The 16693-nt window shown below is 53.0% G+C and overlaps 1 protein-coding gene across 2 annotated transcripts in view; it reads right to left on the minus strand.

Annotated features, from left to right (window-relative positions):
- The window catches only part of PRKCB (protein kinase C beta), a 119446-nt gene that overhangs the window by 68785 nt on the left and 33968 nt on the right, over positions 1-16693 (minus strand). For both annotated transcript variants that reach the window (XM_066977446.1, XM_066977445.1), the window contains exon 3: positions 3752-3834. In XM_066977446.1, coding sequence (XP_066833547.1) covers positions 3752-3834 — 83 coding nt within the window. The remainder of the gene's footprint in view (positions 1-3751; positions 3835-16693) is intronic.

Consider the following 16693-nt stretch of genomic DNA (forward strand, 5'->3'; position numbering starts at 1 on the left):
CTCTGCTGCCTGACCTGCGTGCTGAATTCTGGCACACGAGTGTGCATACAGAAGAGCACATTCCTGTGCTAGGATGAAAAGGTTTTCCCTCATTTATTAACAGACTTCTAAGAAGGTAAAGTCTAAAGACCACAATGTAAAAAGGAGCAGGGTGTCAAGGGCAGAAGGCTGGGCTATGCTTCCCCCAGCAGCCGGGGGATGTTCCTGCCCCCCTACCCGAGCACAGAGCACCAGGACAGGTAGGTGCCCGGGGAACCCGTGGGATGGGCCACCACACACAGTCGGAGCAGGCAGAAAAGCTTCCCAGTGCCCCTTGGCCCCGACACCGAGACCCTGGGGCAGGCGAAGCAGAGGGGGACCATTTGCACTGGTTTTTAGCCACATAAATTCAGTGCTATTTCCATGACAAGCATCAGAGCCCAGGCTCCAGAGGCGGCGGGTGCCTCTGGGGGTGACTCAGAGCCCCCGGGGCCGGCTGCGCTCACGCCCCCCCAGCCTCCTCGGCAGCCTCCCAGCAGCACAGGAAGCCCGGTGGGTGAGCAGAGACCTCCCTGTGCAAGGAAGGAAGACCTCGCCCCCTCTTCGTCACCACGGGCTTAATTGCAGTGTGCTGCAGAGAAATTGCACGCTGCAAAGCCCGTCACAGCACTGCCACGGCTCGGGCCAGGGGCACGTCTGCCACCGGGGCCAGGAATAATGCTGCGGCGTGCCCCGAGCTCAGCATGGTCAGATGGGGCACAGCGGCCGCTCCGGACCCTGCTCCTCATACAGAAGTGCCATGGAGCAGCAGTCCTCAAGATCAGAGCATTTGGGGATACACTAGTCTCCCTTAGGTTAGCATCTCTACCGCATCTCCTTTTCCCCTCCACTAACCGATTTGTAAGGTTCAATAGCTACCAATACGCTGCAATTAGCAGCAGTCCCTGCGGAGCTGAAAGCCTTCCGTGAGAAAAGCAATAGCCACATGCAAAGTGCCGGGGGGGGGGGATTTAAAAAAACAACACAGAGTACCCTGACTAATTGTCTGGTGGGAACTGAAAATAAAAGTGGGCTTATCAAAGTGCGCACGAGTCCCACCGTGCAGCCCAGGAGAGCAGCGAGCACCACGTCCCAGCAGGACAGCGCAGCCTCTGGCAGAGTTTCTGCATGAGGAGAGTTGAGCTAATGGCCGCTCCAAGAGATGTTGTAAGAGAAGGGCTTGCTACACACGGGCTTAATGCCCTGCATACTTCGAAGCATGCTCCTGACCGCCCTTAACCAAGAAGCCTCAGAGCAGTGCTCCCAGCACCCAGCTTCCAGCCCGGAGAACTGGGAGGCAGCAAGCAGGGCAGCTTCCCTGCCCTCAGCCCTGGAAACACCCAGGAGCTTCATTTGCCTCTTCCTTCTTTGACAGCATTGACACCACCGCTCTGCCGAGCATCCTCCCTGGAAGCGAGGAGCACTGTCAGGAAGGCTTCAGCACACTGGAGGGCACTGTGCTGTGCAGCCTGAGGCTGAGGAGCTGTGAGCAAACACGCCCCAAGAAATCTGTGAAATTCAAGCTGGGACTCGACTATGAGCCTTAAGAGGGATTAAAGCAAGATGCATTACCAGAAAGCACACACTCCCTTACTGTCACCCGGCTGCATGCTCTGTGCTGCCACGGAGCCAGCTGCTCGCACACGTGAGCCCTTGCGAAGCATTCAGAGGTGTGCTTCCAGTCCAGCTCCTGACCCCCACGTGGTGATGCAGAAATGCAGTCTGACCTGAAAGACTGTGCACATGGACCAGGCTGGGCATTGAGATAAAGTCACTGCTCTGCTGGAGGCAGAGCGAGCAGCTTCCAGAGCAGTGCTGGGGCCTGGGGGCGTCAGGCACCAGCCCACCCATCGCTGCTGCCAGGGTCCCTGATGCCAGCTCCGTGAGGGAGCTGCCCTGCTGGTTCTTCGGGACCAAAGCCCAGCCGGATTGCTCCAAACCCAGTAAACTCATACAGGAGGAGAAATCAGGCAGAATGGGGAGACAGTAAGCCTGGGTTCTGGTTTGGCTGGAAAAGTAAAGCAGTTCAGGCAAAGGATCCCAGACCACCTTGACTGACGCTCAGCCTTCTCCGTGCCCCCCCAGACTCTATCCCACCGGCACGAACAGTCTCTGTCTCCCCTGCAGACATCTCCTGTGGGCCAGGGAAGAGCCTCAAGTCCAGGGCCAGGCAGTACATGTCCCAGCTTCAAACACCCCCAGACCCACAGCACTCGCCCTGCGCCCTGCCCAGGTCTGCCCCTCTCCGCCAGCCGGGCGAGTGGCACTTCCCCAGATCCCAGCACCAGCCCCTTTCCGGGCAAAGGCGACTGACAACGTGTGTGTAGCCCCCACCTTCAGCTGTGTGCCGCACTTCCTGCTCCCACTGGTTCTATTTTTAAGGGTGAGAGTTCTGGTGCACTGTAGTTTCCCCAATTCAATCTCTTTTCTCCTAGCAGTTCCCCAAATTAGCCAGTTTCCACGGTAAAACACACAAACTGCCAGACAGACCTGAAACGTGCTGGCAGAGCCATTCAGAGAGGTTTGAGTGAGCTCTGCTTTGCTACTCCAGCTCTGTCACTCGCCCCCGAAAGCACTGGGATCCACCAGAAAATTACACCCTTGTGAAAATAAGGATGGGGACATAAAGTCAGCTGGCTTGGGAGGGGGCGAGGGGGGGTGTTCTGCATTTTTGGTCGTGTTTGCTTTATGTATTTTGTTTAAAGGAACATCACTATTGCTTTCTGAAAGTCACATCTAAACTGGTATTATCCAGTATTTTTTTTTTGTCCTTGATGATGCTGCCTTGTGAGTTTTGTGTTTTCTGTCTGAGGGAGTCAGAGCCTAGGAGGCAACACCCACCATGCAAATCACAAGCAAGCACGACATGTGTCTTCAGGTTTTTTCCTGAGAAGACCAACAAACATATGTACTGGCTTAATTAAACCTGCAAGATGATACGAAACAGAGTCTTGAAAAAGCGACGCCTGCTCTTCCTGATAAGGGCCCCAGGTTGGCACCGGGGAACCTGCACGCGAGCAGCTGAGAGCCACGGGAAGCGGTAACGCTGAGCAAACGCAGGGCAGTGCAGAACCGACACCTAAACAATGATGCGGGGCAGTGATGCCTTCAAAAAAAGTAATGAGCTGAGGAGGAACAAGGACAGGCATATATCCTGAGGCTAACTCCAGTCTAGTAAGCATCTTTTAACTCCAACACAGTAAGCACCTTTTAAATGACAGCTAATTCTTCCAGGTATACCGCTTATGACAAAAGGAATTGATCAAGCCAAGCCTTGCCAGAAGAGAGAGCATTCTTCAGCTCAGGGCACATTGGCTAAAGTCATCCACGGGAAGATTAATACGTCTTTTTAGTGGTCAGTGCTTTGTGCACGTTAATTAACCTGAAACATAAAAAATAGCTCACGTGGCAGCCCCTCGATGGGAAAGCTGAGGCTGTGACTCAGGGGAGATGGGGTAAGGCTATCGGCTGTTGTCCCAGACTGAAACGTCTCTGGATTCCTGCACATTCTCCCTGAGCTGCTGAGAGCAAGTTATTGGGGGATTTGAAAATATTTTGAGTGTCTCAAAATATACAGGAGCCCACACAGCTATGATAACAATGAGTTAGAGGTGCACGTGAAATAGCGTCACAGAAGTGTCGTCAGCCACGAAAGCCGGAGGAATGCCTTCTGCAAAGTGCTGTGAAACAAAGCGACCCAAACACCACTCGTGGCACTGGGCTGGTTACTTACGTCAGAGGCAGGGCCCTTATCAGCGCCGGGGCACGAGAAGGTAACGAACTCATGGCACCGCTTGTGCACGACGAAGCAGCAAACTGCAGAGAGAAGACAGGGACAGCATCAGAGGCGCGTTGAGATTTTGCACCACATGAATCCAGAACTAAAAAAATAAGAAGCAATTAGGTTGATCTATGAGAAGAGGCATCTAGGACTCTAGGCAGTTGGGTTTTTTTTAAGATTTAAAATTCTGCTACAGATTTCTTTATCGACTACTGTCAACTGGACCAGGCATTTCAGTAAAACTAAGCAGAAGCAAAATGTTGAAGAAACATCAGAGAAGGGCTGGGAACCCTTACATTCACTTTGAGCTCATTGTCACTTGCTGAAAGCACGCTGAGGTCACCCCCATGTATGAGAAGAGGGAGTAGCTGGCATACGTGGATATCTGAGCTGAAAAGTTCATGTGTCCAAAAATGGAAGCCTGTACCGACGAGAACAGGTGGGCAATTTTCCTCCCACAGCTCTGCTTTTCTTTAGTAACTCCACAGCCTCCATTTGCCAGACCAGAAGACACGTACTTCTCCCTCTTCTCCCTCCTCACGCACGCACGTAGATGACAAAGTCAATCTTCTGGGAGCGGCGCAGTAAATTAATCCCAACGTGCCATCACCCAGACTTTCAAGCATGAGTATCCGGAGCTAAATCCACATCCCTTAAACCAGCAAACCCTGACAGCACACACTAGTCTGAAGCCGCCGGCAGTGTTTTGCAGTCTGTGCAGCCAACGCTCTGCACTTAAAGGCCAATTTCCCCCCACGCCACGTGCACACCTTACTTGCAGCGACAGCCACCGCTGCGGGCAGCGCCGCTCGCAGGAGCCGGTCCCAGCCCTGGGGACTGCTGGTTTTCCTAGCAGAGCCGAGCCGTGCCGGGCTGTGCTTTGTGTGAGGGAAACCTGGGCACTGAGCTCAGCTGTGTCTCAGGGCTCTCCTGCTGCTACATCCTTTTCCCAAGGGCCGTAGTTGTGCCAAAAGCAAGAGCAACAACAGACGAGCTGCGCTGGCTGAGGGGGTTCTGAGAAACTGAGCACGAAAAGCAAATGGAGGCGCACCTAAACGAAGCAGGTCTCAACTGCATCCACATAGGATTGTTCTTAAGGAACGAGGAGAAACCAAGTGATGTTTCCCATTAAACTCACAATCCCCTTATCGTGTCCTGCTACATACAGTTTTAAATTCATTTTCCTTTTCACATTTTTCATTATGAAAAGAACAAACACAGAAGGTTGGAGAGGCACAGCAGCTGCCAGGAACTCTTTCCTCACAGGACCTCTCGCTTGCTTTTCTGAGTCTAACAAATAAACATTTCTTGAAAACATTGTTCACCATTTCTGTCATTTGTATACGCAGACAGAAGCATCTGGGAAGCAGGAAGGAAGAAATTAGAACTCTATTAGCAAAGATTTGTCCTGAAGTGTGTGTATAAACTCAATAAGCCTCCCCGACACGCCGGAGCGCGGGCACTGTCGGGAGTTGCACACCGATGCTGCAGGAGGTTCCCAGCAGAGATGGGGTAATTTGGCTGGGCTGAAGAAGCAAGCTTACCAGGCTGGCCTGCCGAATGCCATTCCTCAGTGCCACATAAAATAGGCTGGTGAATGCAAACCTGACCCTCAAGAGTAGGTAAAAAAAAGAAAAGCAAGTCCTTCGGAGCTCCACCTTCCCCAGCACCTAAGCAGCTTTTGCACTTCGGGGACAGCAATGTTTGCTCCTGCCTCAGGAAAATAACCTGCCTGCCTTTGGGGGTGGCCGTGGCTGGAGGAGGAAAGGAGCAGCTGTGTGCGTGCTGGCCCTGCCTTCGGGGCTCTGAGCAGCGCTGCCCTGCCCTGTGCCCTGCGCCCTGCCCGCAGCCAGCCCCGCTCTGCCCCCAGGGCCCCCGGGAGAAGCAACCTCGCGCCTCTTCCACCACGGCAAGCTGCTGGGCATTGCAACAGGTTTTCTTGCCACACTCCTTCCATCGGCTAACCACTCCTTCCTTTTCTCAACTGCCCCACGTAACGCGGTGCACAGGCAGTTTGCTGAGCTAACCCCGGGCAGCTCTGTGGAAAGCCCTCCTGAACAACAGGAGCACCACCCCGAGCACAAAGCTCACCCCACCTAAACCAGCGCTGCACGCGGTGACAAATTTCCTGCAATTCAGTACTGTGCTGAAGCAAGTGCCCTCCCCAGACGCTGCCACCAGCAGCGCTGAGCACACGAGGTACACGGGGACCAAAGCAAGGTTTGCTCCTGCCCTCGTAAGAGCGGGCTAGAGGAGAGCTTCACCAAATTAGTTATTTCTGTGTATATTCTGTTTTACTTTTCACACACACCTCCCCTGAATAGGGAGAGGGCAGGCTGTCACTTTGACTTCAGTTTATGGAAAGTCAGAAATCTGACCTTTCTATTTTTGCTCTGGCAGAAACCCGTGGTGCTTTGGTTTCGAAGCAACGCTCCCGGATCCCCTGCGTCAGGCAGACAAGACCAGGGCCCTGCTACGCCAGCACCTTAACAGAGATGCATCGGTCCCTGGAGCCTGCCTCGCACAGCCAGGAGATACAGCACATCAGTGGAACTGTGGGGTTTGATTGCAGTTGGTTTAAAAACAAAGCATTAAAAAATTCAAGCCTTAGGTACTGCTGTGCATGAGGACTCTGCAGTGGCTTCTCACGCTCTGCTCATTACATGTTTCGTTTGTCAGGCAGAAGTTAGGCGAAAAGGGGAAACAAGGAGGGAATACCGAAGAAGTAAGGGAAAGGAGAACGCTGCGAGTGATTGATCCTTACAGACAGCCTAGAGGATGGCTGAAGCGAGAGTGAAGCACACCCAAGCACTGCGCTAGCTATTCACTTCTGCCGTGACACAAACCGTGAAAACAGAACACGCTCATTTCACCTTTCCACGTGCGTGAGCAGAAGAGGGGAAATACCCATTTCTAGCGGTAAGACTAGAAAGCCAACACCTGAGAAGCTCAAAAGCATGCCAGATTCTTATTACAACCTCCCCTTATTTTTTTAAGGTTTTATTGAAGAGTTTAAATATTAAAGAAGGCATTAAATATACACACCCAGTTAACACCTCCTGCCCTTCGAGCAGGGACCTAAAGAATGTATTAGAAATGCAGTATTTTCTCTCCAAGTGGAAAAATGATTGCAGCATCCTCAAAACATTCCATACTACAGTTCAATTAAGTAAATGATATTCAAAGTCACTGCAGGCCACCTTTGTGGCGACCGAATATTTAGCAAGAGTAGCAGGTTCTTCAGCAATCAATATTAATATAGATTGCAAGGAAAATCCATTTGAAGATGATGAAGTGCAACGCTTGCCTACGCATCCAAAGCAAGTGGCTCTCTGCTGACTGCAGTGGTGTGGGCTTCGCACCCGACGCCTCAAACGAAGCTCTGCAAGCCTTGAAAAAATCCACGCAAACATTTCATGCATGCTTAGGTGAATATAAGTCTCTGCAGAAAACCATCCAAGAGAATTAATCAGGTGTAGGAGCTTATGCAGGTAATCCTGCCTCAACTCATGGGCGTGCATCCCACCTGGCAGACACAAGAAGATTTGATAGATCTTTCCTCCCGTGACCCGTGCGTGATAGCGTAAAGAGAGCGGGAGCTTCCCCCCCTGCGAGCGCGGCAGCAGGACCGGCAGCCCCACGGAGCACCGCTGGGGCGGGCACTCCCACGCCGTGCTTGGTTTCATCACATCAGAGCTTTTGCATCTTTGTCAGCGTAGAAACTACAGTACAAGCAGCAGCTTTCCCAGGTTGCTAATTAGACAGTTAATTTGTAAATCTTATTATATGATAATAAAGTTATCAAATCCCACTGGTGAGCTACAAACGTCCTGAGTCATTTATATCCAACAAAATGAAGCATTAACCTTTACCATTTGTTGTTGCATAATGCAAGACTGCTTACTGGCCCTAAATTCTTCTTTAGTGCTATCTCTGTTACAGGCATCTGGGGAAATATCGCTGTCGTGGGGGAAGTGAAGAATTGAAAACCCTACAAACGACGAGAGGCAGAGCCCTCCAGCTCCGATACTCTCCGCAGGCTTACAGGACCTGCTGGAACGCACACTTTTAACGGCAGCTGCAGCACAGTTTCTCAGATCTGGGGCAACTTGCACCAACGCATCACAGCAAGATCAAGTTTCTCCTTTCCTTGTGATCCTGGATACAGTTCGGGAAGAGAATTTCTACCTGAAGCAGCTCTGGCTCTAGCAAGCAGAAACCTGCGGCGCTGCTCAGGCGGGGGCTGCAGGAGCCCGAGCAAGCCGGCTGCAGCTCCACCAGAGCTGCGCGCCGGGGATCAGCAGCACCAGCAGACAGCTGCAGGACAAGGCAGCTCGCAGCCCAGCTGTGCATTTGGCTGAAGAAGAAAGGTTTCTAAGAAGGTTGGTTTCCAGAGCTAAGAACTCACAAAATCATTAGGATATTTCCAGACCCTCGGAAAGAGCCTTATTTTGAAGGACGGAAAGAGAGAAAATACTAACGGTGTTGGGGGAGGGTGGGCACCAAAATGAACAAAACCAAAACAAAGATACTTATAAGCTTCTTTGCCTAAACCACTGCTCAAAAATCCCCAAGAAAACTATAAAGCTGTTTCCTAAACCGATCGCAGAAACCGAGAGCCAGCAAAAACGAATTAAGAAGCGTTCCAAGAGCACGAGCATTGCACAGCACATGTCCAGCTGCACTTCCAGCATGGGAAGGGACCTCCTGGGGGAAGAGAGGGCTGCTAGCACAGCTCGGCAGGAGGCAGAACATCCATCAGCTCCAGGATGCTGACAGCCAGCCAAACCGGGAGGCTGAGCACAGGGAGACAGGCCAGCAAATTAAAGCTTTATACAACAGCGTGCGGTTGGGAGCAGTTGTAGGTTTGCGTGTTTTGCAACAATGCTGCAAATTATTGCAGCAGACAGAAGCCCCCTGGTAAGTCCTCAGCGATGGCAGGAGGGACAAACCCAGCATTTGATTGCACTATGCAGAAATATTGCCACAAGCTGCCGGGTGGAAGCCCCCTAATTGCTGAGGACTTTCAGTATCACAGACACAAGGCTGGTGACCAAGCTGAGCTACAAAATGAACGCCAATCTTGGAGCTGACTTCAGCACTGCCTCTGCCGTACTGCCAGGTCTCACCTCTGCACCTGGATTGCAGCAGTGGTCGGCGGGACAGAGCTAAAAAGGAAACCCCCAGTGAAAGTGAAAAAAAAATTGAAAAAAAAAAAGAAAAAAGAGCTGGCAGACCTTGACACTAAACGAAGCGCAATTAGAGGAGAGCGGATGCTTCCACAGCCTCGCAGCAGCTCCTGGAGCAGACAGCCCTGCGTTAAGGTACAGTAACCTTGACGTGTGGGAGAGCTGCTGGGAACAACCAGCCCCAACAGGCGGCACGCGGGGAACGCTCTGGCACGTGAACTCACTCACAGGCACCCCCCGTGTTAGCGAGGAACCAGGCACGCAGCCACCACGCAGCATTTCCTTGCTGAGGTCGCCCCTGGTCCCCCGGTGTGGGGAGCAGCCCCAGCGCGCGAGGCCAGAGCCCACCCGCGGTCACCGTCACCACCACGGCCCCGCAGCCGGGGCGGACCAGACGCAGCCCTGGCAACCGCTAATTCCACCCCGTTAAGGAGCGAGGCAGGTATCCCCGCCTCTGGCTTGCCAGATTTATTTACAGCGAACAGAGGGCTTGTTTGCTCTGTGTCGCCTGCACGCACACCTTCTTTCTCATTCGGAGTGTTCGCTTCTGTTTACCAAATGTAAACAAATGCAAAGAATTTCCCCACCATATGCAAGACACCTCACCTCACATGCTCCGTCTCCACTCACATGAGTTTCCACAAGCAGACAGTTGGGCAGCTTGCCCAAAGACACGACAATGCCGAAAGATTTGCTCTTAGAATACAAAGTCCTTCCCAGTCCAACGCCTCCTGCCCAGGACAAGCCCTTCATCAGAGCACTAAGCTCCTTATACTGGCACTCAGGCTACCGAGGGGAGCCAGCCCGGATGCGCGTTCCCAGGAATACCAAAGCCTGGAGCAGTCTCCGGGCTCGTGTTTTAGTTGCAACTCCCAGTGCTGGAGCTGGCTGAGCCCGTCCTGGCGGGCAGCACGGCAGCAGCAGGCCCAGGCTCGGGAGCTGGGTCCCCAGCACGGCGCTGCTCCCAGCCCAGGAGTGGGTCCGAGGCGGCGGCAGCGGGTCTGGGACACGTCCAAGTGCTGGAACCGCCTGCCCACACCACCACGGCTGTCACAGCGAGAGAGCTGTCCCTGGGGAGGGACGCTGACAGGACCACGATGAGGAGCTTTTTTCAGTTTCTGGCCAAGTGCTTCTGTTTCTGAAGGTATTGGCATATTCGAGAGACTTCAGGCTTCCATCCTCAGCCCCTTTATGACCTTTGGAGAGCTACTTCGGGGCCCTGTCTCTCCAGCCTTCTCTGGCCGGGCTCTGGATCAGCTTTTTGGGGTGCTGGAAGTGCACTCCATGGGAAGGCTGCCCTGCACCACCCCTAGGCATGCTGCAGGAGCTGGGTGACCGCGGCTGGAGGGGCAGCAGCGGTGGTGCGCCCCATCTCCGCGCGGCTCAGGAAAGCCAGGAGAGCCCCAGAGCTGCCTCCAGGCAGCTGCAGCTCCGCCGCGGGCCCCCGGCCGTCTGCAAGGGGTCTTGGCACCAGCCCGCAGCCGAGGGCTGCGGGATGCCAGGAGAGCACACAAACCTGCGGCGCACCTGGCACGCCAAGCGCGGCTGGCTCGCGATGATAAATCATTTCCTGACCCCTGCACGCTATCAGCTTGGAGCCTGCCACATGAGATTTGATTAGCCTCATCTCCCATACAAAATGCAGTTAGCTGGCAGGAAGGTATCCAGCCCTCCTCAAAAACCCAGACACTGTGACAAATGACTTCCTGCAAGAATGAACCCTGCCTAGCAACTGGATGCCACACAAAGCACCACTGCCTTTTATTTGATCTCCATTTGATGCTCTAATTTCATTGTATGAACTCCTTGTTCTGACGTTGTGGAGAAGGGGCTAATCAATTTTCCCCAAGCCCTTCACGAAATGCATAATTCAGGGAAGTCACCTCCAATGCTTGCTTCCCTCCCAGTACATTTTCCCCAGAATATACATTCCCACCAAAGAGAAGCCCTTTGTCATCCTCTGTTGGGCAGAGGAAAGTTCTGAAGGCATCAAGAACCGTATCAGATACAGCATGTCAAATAAGGCAGACAGATGGAGAGTTAACAGAGAGAGAATAAGGATCAACCAAGATTCATCTAAAAACCAAGCTCAGTGAGGAGTTAAAAACCTCCCCAGAGAGCTGACATCCATAATTTAGCAGATGGTTCTAATATCATGAAACTCAAAGATTATTTTGAGCGTATCTCAGTGCGTAGCTGCTCCCCTGCAACCCCATGGAAACTCTCATTTGGATAATGTTTCCATTAAAATAAATAACAGGAGATCCAGGAAATGGGCTGGAATTCTGATCATCCGAACTGGAGAAAACAAAATAACAAAAAAGATATTTTTAAAGGAGCTTTGCCTTTATCCACCTACGCTGGGCAAACCACGAGGTCAGATGCATTAGCCCGGCTTTGCCTCCATGATGCACGGAAACGCACCGTAGCCAGCAGCAGCCCTCCATTTGCCGTTGCCACGTTAAAAACTAAGACTTGGTACATCAAACAGTCAGCGAAGCATGATAATTGTAAAATAGAGGGAAAGAAGGTTTCCAGGAGGGGAAGTCCTAAATTTCTGACAGCGCTTTACAGCTTTTAATCACTTACAGCACATAAAGAGAAGCTGAGCTAAAATTTGCGCTATTTGGATTTAATCCCCAGCTTTGGTTAAAAGCTTCCCGGAGTCCTTACAATGCAACAAATATCTTTAATTCCCCATCAGACTTCAGCAGTTTTTCCGTTTTACCCAGTAAAAATGGACGTGCCCTGGGGTTTTTGGACTATGGCTCCTTTCTACAAAGCACTGCCAGGACACGGCTGCGAGAGGCTGGGCCCCGGGGTGCCCGCTGGAGCAGCACCGCGGTGGCCGGGTTGGGCTCCCAGGGGTTGGAGCAGGCGCTGCCGGAGCAGCTCCCTGGGACTGGGGATGCCGCCCGGGGTCGGAGCCATGCCCGGCCGGGGGGAGGCTGCCCCAGCTGCTCATCCCTTCGCTCACATCGCACTGGTTTGCAGCCACCCCTCGGGCCCACGGTGAGATCCGCACAAGCTGCAGGGCAAGGATGCCAAGCTGGTGGCTGTGCCTGAGCGTTTCGTATTTTGAGCAATTACTGTCACTTTCCAATTACTTGGTTTTGCAGCTAAACCCATGGTACGTTTTTGTTTCTTTGCCCCAATACTCCCCTGGTTTGCAGGAGGCACTTCACAAGCCAAACCCTCCCTGCAGTACGCTCCCACCCTGCCCCTGGAAGGAAGGGCCAAGAATTGCAGTGAATTCAGTGCAAAGAGGAGGGCCCTCGCTCGCTAGGCTTATGCCTGCCTTCACCGTGGCAAAGCAGTCCCAAGGCACGATGAACAACTCCGGTCCCCTGACAGACACGAGGGCTGTTGCTCATTTGTGCCATTTGGCACGAAGGGGGGAGCTGATGGGTGGGCAGAAGGCAGGGGGAGAGGGGAGGAGATGCCACCAACTGCAAGCAAAAGATGAAGGGGGTGAGGGAGATTAGGAGTGGCAAAAGGCATTTGTGTGGTTTCAGTTTCTTACAGAAAAGAAGGGGTTGTTTTTTTCCTAAGGAATGGGTGAAGAAAAGAGCAAGACAGCAGGCTTCTCTTCTGAGAGGTCTCACCGGCTTTATTTCCCTGGAAGACTGTGATTGCCTGAACAGCTACAACGATTTTCAATCCAAGAAAGCAATTCTTGTTCAGACCAGTTAATTCTGCACTAATGGCACAAAGAAACCTTCACTACAGATTTGAAGAGGCCCAGCCTTTCAAATTAGTGCTGTGAAACCTGTCATTCAGTGCCAGGAAGATAAAACTGCATTTCCTGGTATTTCTGAAGTAAAAGCAATATGATACTTTTTTATTTTTTTTTTTAAGCCACACAATCTTCCAGCCATTATAAAAGCAATCGGCACGGCTTCGTTTTGCTCCGGCAGGTAAGGGAGCAGGGACCACATCACTTCTGTCACTCGCTGCTTGGCAGGGGAAGGCGGGCAGCACTCGCTTGGGCCAGGGAGGATCCAGGAGCTGCAGGAAGAGCCCAGCCCCAGCACCCACCTCCCGCAGGCCAGCCAGCAGCAGCGCAAGGCCAGGGCTGAGAGACACTTCCAGAGACACAACGACATTAATTTTACATCAGAGAGCCTCGTCCCAGCTCAGAGAAAAATGGCTCAGAATTTAAATACTTCATCAGCATTTCTCACGTACCAAGCTGTAACAGAGATTCACTTGCAGACTGAATAATTTAGCCCGTATGAGCGCCTGGCCAGCACGGCACGCACAGCAGCCGCTGGCAGCGCAGGGGCTGGCCACGAGCCCCTGGCTCGCCCCGGGCCCCACGGAGCAGCTGCCCCCAGCCCTCCGCTGCGCAGGCGTTCATTGCTTCATCTTCCCTCGGGAGCTGGCTGTGACTTCGCTCGCTCCTTGGGCTCCTCCAGTTTCTTCAAGTGTTTCTGACACCTGAGGGCTGGCCGAACGCAGCACTTCCCCACGCAAGTTGGGCCACGAGCCGAACTGGCGGCACCCACCCAAGGCCCTTGGGAGGGCACCCGGAGGAGAGGTGCCACAGGGGAGGCGGTGTTCAGAGCACACCCTTCCTCGAAGGACATGAAGCCCCTGAGCTCAGCCCCAAGCCCCCGGCCATGCACATTCCTGCGACAGCCACAGCAGAACCCGAGGAGCCCTCAGGGAGTGCAGGAAAGCGTGGCCCCCCCAGGTGAAAAAGTCAGTGCCCAGCAGCGAGCAGCAGCAGTCAGGTGCTGCAGCCGGGGGTACCGGGGCCACTTCTTGCTCCCGGGGTAACGGCTCATCAGCAAAATGGAGCAAGTCCAGCACCCGTAGGGCTCAGCGTGCATAAGCACCCACAGCAGCCGTGCTGCAGAGCAGGCGGAGGAAGGCCATTGCACTGCTCCTTTCCAAAATAGGCATCTTTAATATTCATCTTTTTTTAAAGGGGTTAAATATTTTGAGCCCAGCCATGCACTATTAGAAGGATTTGAGTACGTACGAACAAAACATTCAAAAAAAGTCTGCAGCTTTTATATGAAATACCAGTAATGAATTGACAACACACTCTGCATGACAATGAATGTAATGAAGCCAGGCGGGATGAGGAGCATCAATCATCCACGGCAACATAATAGGTGTGGGCGGGGAAGGGGACGATGACTGCAGTAGAGCTCAGATCGGGGAGAGATCTTCCTTCTCCCACCAAATTTGACAGAAACACCCCAAGCCAGGCTCTGGCTGCCGGGGAGGGGCAGGGGGGCTGCTTGGCAGCCAGCTCCAGCTGGGGTGGGCTCCTCGCACAGCGCAGCACCCGCGGGTACGGCGTGGTGGGGCCGTGCACCCCTGTCCCAGAGCCAGGCGAGGAGTTCAGAGCAGCGAGGACGACGCTGCCCGTACGTCTCCTGGCACGTCTCGCAGGCACTGCTCTCCCCCTCGCCGCTCACCGTGCCAGGTGCTGTTTCAGAGACCCACGCACGGAACAAGGGGAACCGAACCTGCAGCGGAGCTGCCCACACGCGGGCCCTGACAGCTGCCCTGAATGAACCAGAGGGAAACGTGCTATTCTCTAATCTTTAATTATAGCCAGGTGACATGTTGCAGCAACACTAACAGGTAATTTTTCAAGCTCGAATTTGTTTCTTTCGGTGTTAACATCCCCCAACCTGATTCTTAGGAGCCCAGACTGCGAGCCTCCTGGCAGGGCACAGCCTCAGCCCACGAGCACGGGGCAGGGCTGCAGAGCCATCAGGGACAGGAATGGCTCCGCTGCTGTCTGGGGTCTGGGTCACAGGCAGCAGCAGAAAAGCACCCAGGGGCTGGGTAGAGTTTAGCAGATGAGAGGCTTCTCCATGAGGAACTGACAGGCAAAGGCTATTTACCTTAATTCAGCACCAGGGAACATCGAGGAAACATCCAGCAACACACCGCAGCCCCACTCGGAGCCAGGTCCCTTTGCCAGGGAACCAGGTCAAGGTCCCCTGGGCATTCCAGGGGGCCACGAGGCCAGCTCTGCCCACAAACACCCGTGCCACTGCTCCAGGACCTGTCCCAGCCCCCAGCTGCACCTTCAGCATCTCCACCAGCGAGAGATGAAAAATAAGTACTGCATGATTAATCAAGGCCCTGAGGGACCAGATTAAACAGTCTTAGAAATTAGTTCTGGATTTCTTACAAAGGCGCTGGAAGGCAGTGGAAAGCTGCAGCAGTCCCCAGAGAATTAACACCGAGTCCTCTTAAAATCCTGACTCAAGTGCACCAGTTACACAACTCGCCACTCGCTCGCTTCTTGGGCTCGCTGCTGCGATGTGTTAAATTACAGATGGTCTCAATTAAAAGTGCATAGATGGAAAGGAGGCTTGGAAAAAAACGCACACGACAAGAGAAGATCGTTAAAAACTTGGCAGCCTACTTTAACTCTGGTGACCTGGTAATTTAATATTGTAATTGAAACTCCGGGTCAGCCTCTTGAGAGGAGGTAGAAATATGGAAAGGTATCCCTGCAGGATCAATCCTACCCAGAGAGCAAGTCAGACATAAAGAGGGCAAACCCAGACGCAGATAACCCACCATCATCCCAATTATTGTATTTGCATCTCAGAGCCCTGGAAGATGGCTGCTAGCTTGCTTTAAAGACGTGTTTTTTTCCTGTAAGAGCATATTAATCCTGTTCAAGGAAGATAAAAACCCAGTCCCCAAAGTGCTAATAATGTAACTCAGTTAAAGCTGAGTTTTGTCACTTATCTCCAAAGCAGAGAGGGGAACTTCACTCCCCTTTTCCTTCCTCTCATCCTCCCCGTTAAAATCGGATACTCTGAACATTGTCTCGCGTCCAAAGCTGGAGATCAGGGCTATTACTGAGGAGCAACACCCAGATAACACTGCCTTCACCTTCAGGCAGGCAGGGAGGCTTCAGAGGCACCGGGCTGGTTCTGGACTTCTCGGTGGTTCAAGGACCAGAGGTGGGAGCAGCCCCAGCTGCCCGCTCCATCCTGGCCGGGGGCAGCTCAGCTTCCAGCCAGGCACCCCCATGTTTGGTTCTCCTGTGCCAGGCACCCCCACGCGCGGCTCCCCTCTGCCAGGCGCTGGGAGCGCTCATCTCACCAGCAGCCAGTGCTGCCCCGGCCTCTGCAGCTACAAGGAAAAGCCACGCTAACCCCCATACCTGCTGCAAGCTTTACTGTGTTTGCACCATCCAACTGCTCCAGGTTAATTTGGTGGCTTTTTTAAAATCCCCGCATCTGACCGCAACGTGATTTTGTCTCCCAGCCCTGCCAGCGTTTCAAAACGCTCGCTCCAGCAGCAGATTCGTCAGGCTTGCCTGACATAACCAGGGTAACCTCCAGTGATGCTTTCACAGATGGGATTTAAAATTAATGACAGTTTCTCAAAAAGATGTCTTTCAAACTCTGCAGACCCAGGATTAGCCTGTTACGAGTAACAGGGTGTCAGACTGTAAATAGAGGATGAAGAGACTCCCACAGCTCCGGGAGGGAGATGTGGGCTGGTTTCTGCAAGCTCCCTTCATGAACCTGAGGAGGATCTGCAGGGGCAGCTGCTACTCAAAGTCCCACGAAGGCACAGATGTATCTGTGCACGTATCTGCGCAGATCTGTTTCGGGAATATTATGGGCTTATCAGCCTAGAGGAGTTGGTGTCATGTAAGCCTCAGTGGTGCACCAGAACCCACAGAACAACCATGCGGGTGACTCCAGCTTGT

The sequence above is a fragment of the Anser cygnoides genome, chromosome 15 (genome assembly GCF_040182565.1).
Source record: "Anser cygnoides isolate HZ-2024a breed goose chromosome 15, Taihu_goose_T2T_genome, whole genome shotgun sequence".
Classification (NCBI taxonomy): domain Eukaryota; kingdom Metazoa; phylum Chordata; class Aves; order Anseriformes; family Anatidae; genus Anser; species Anser cygnoides.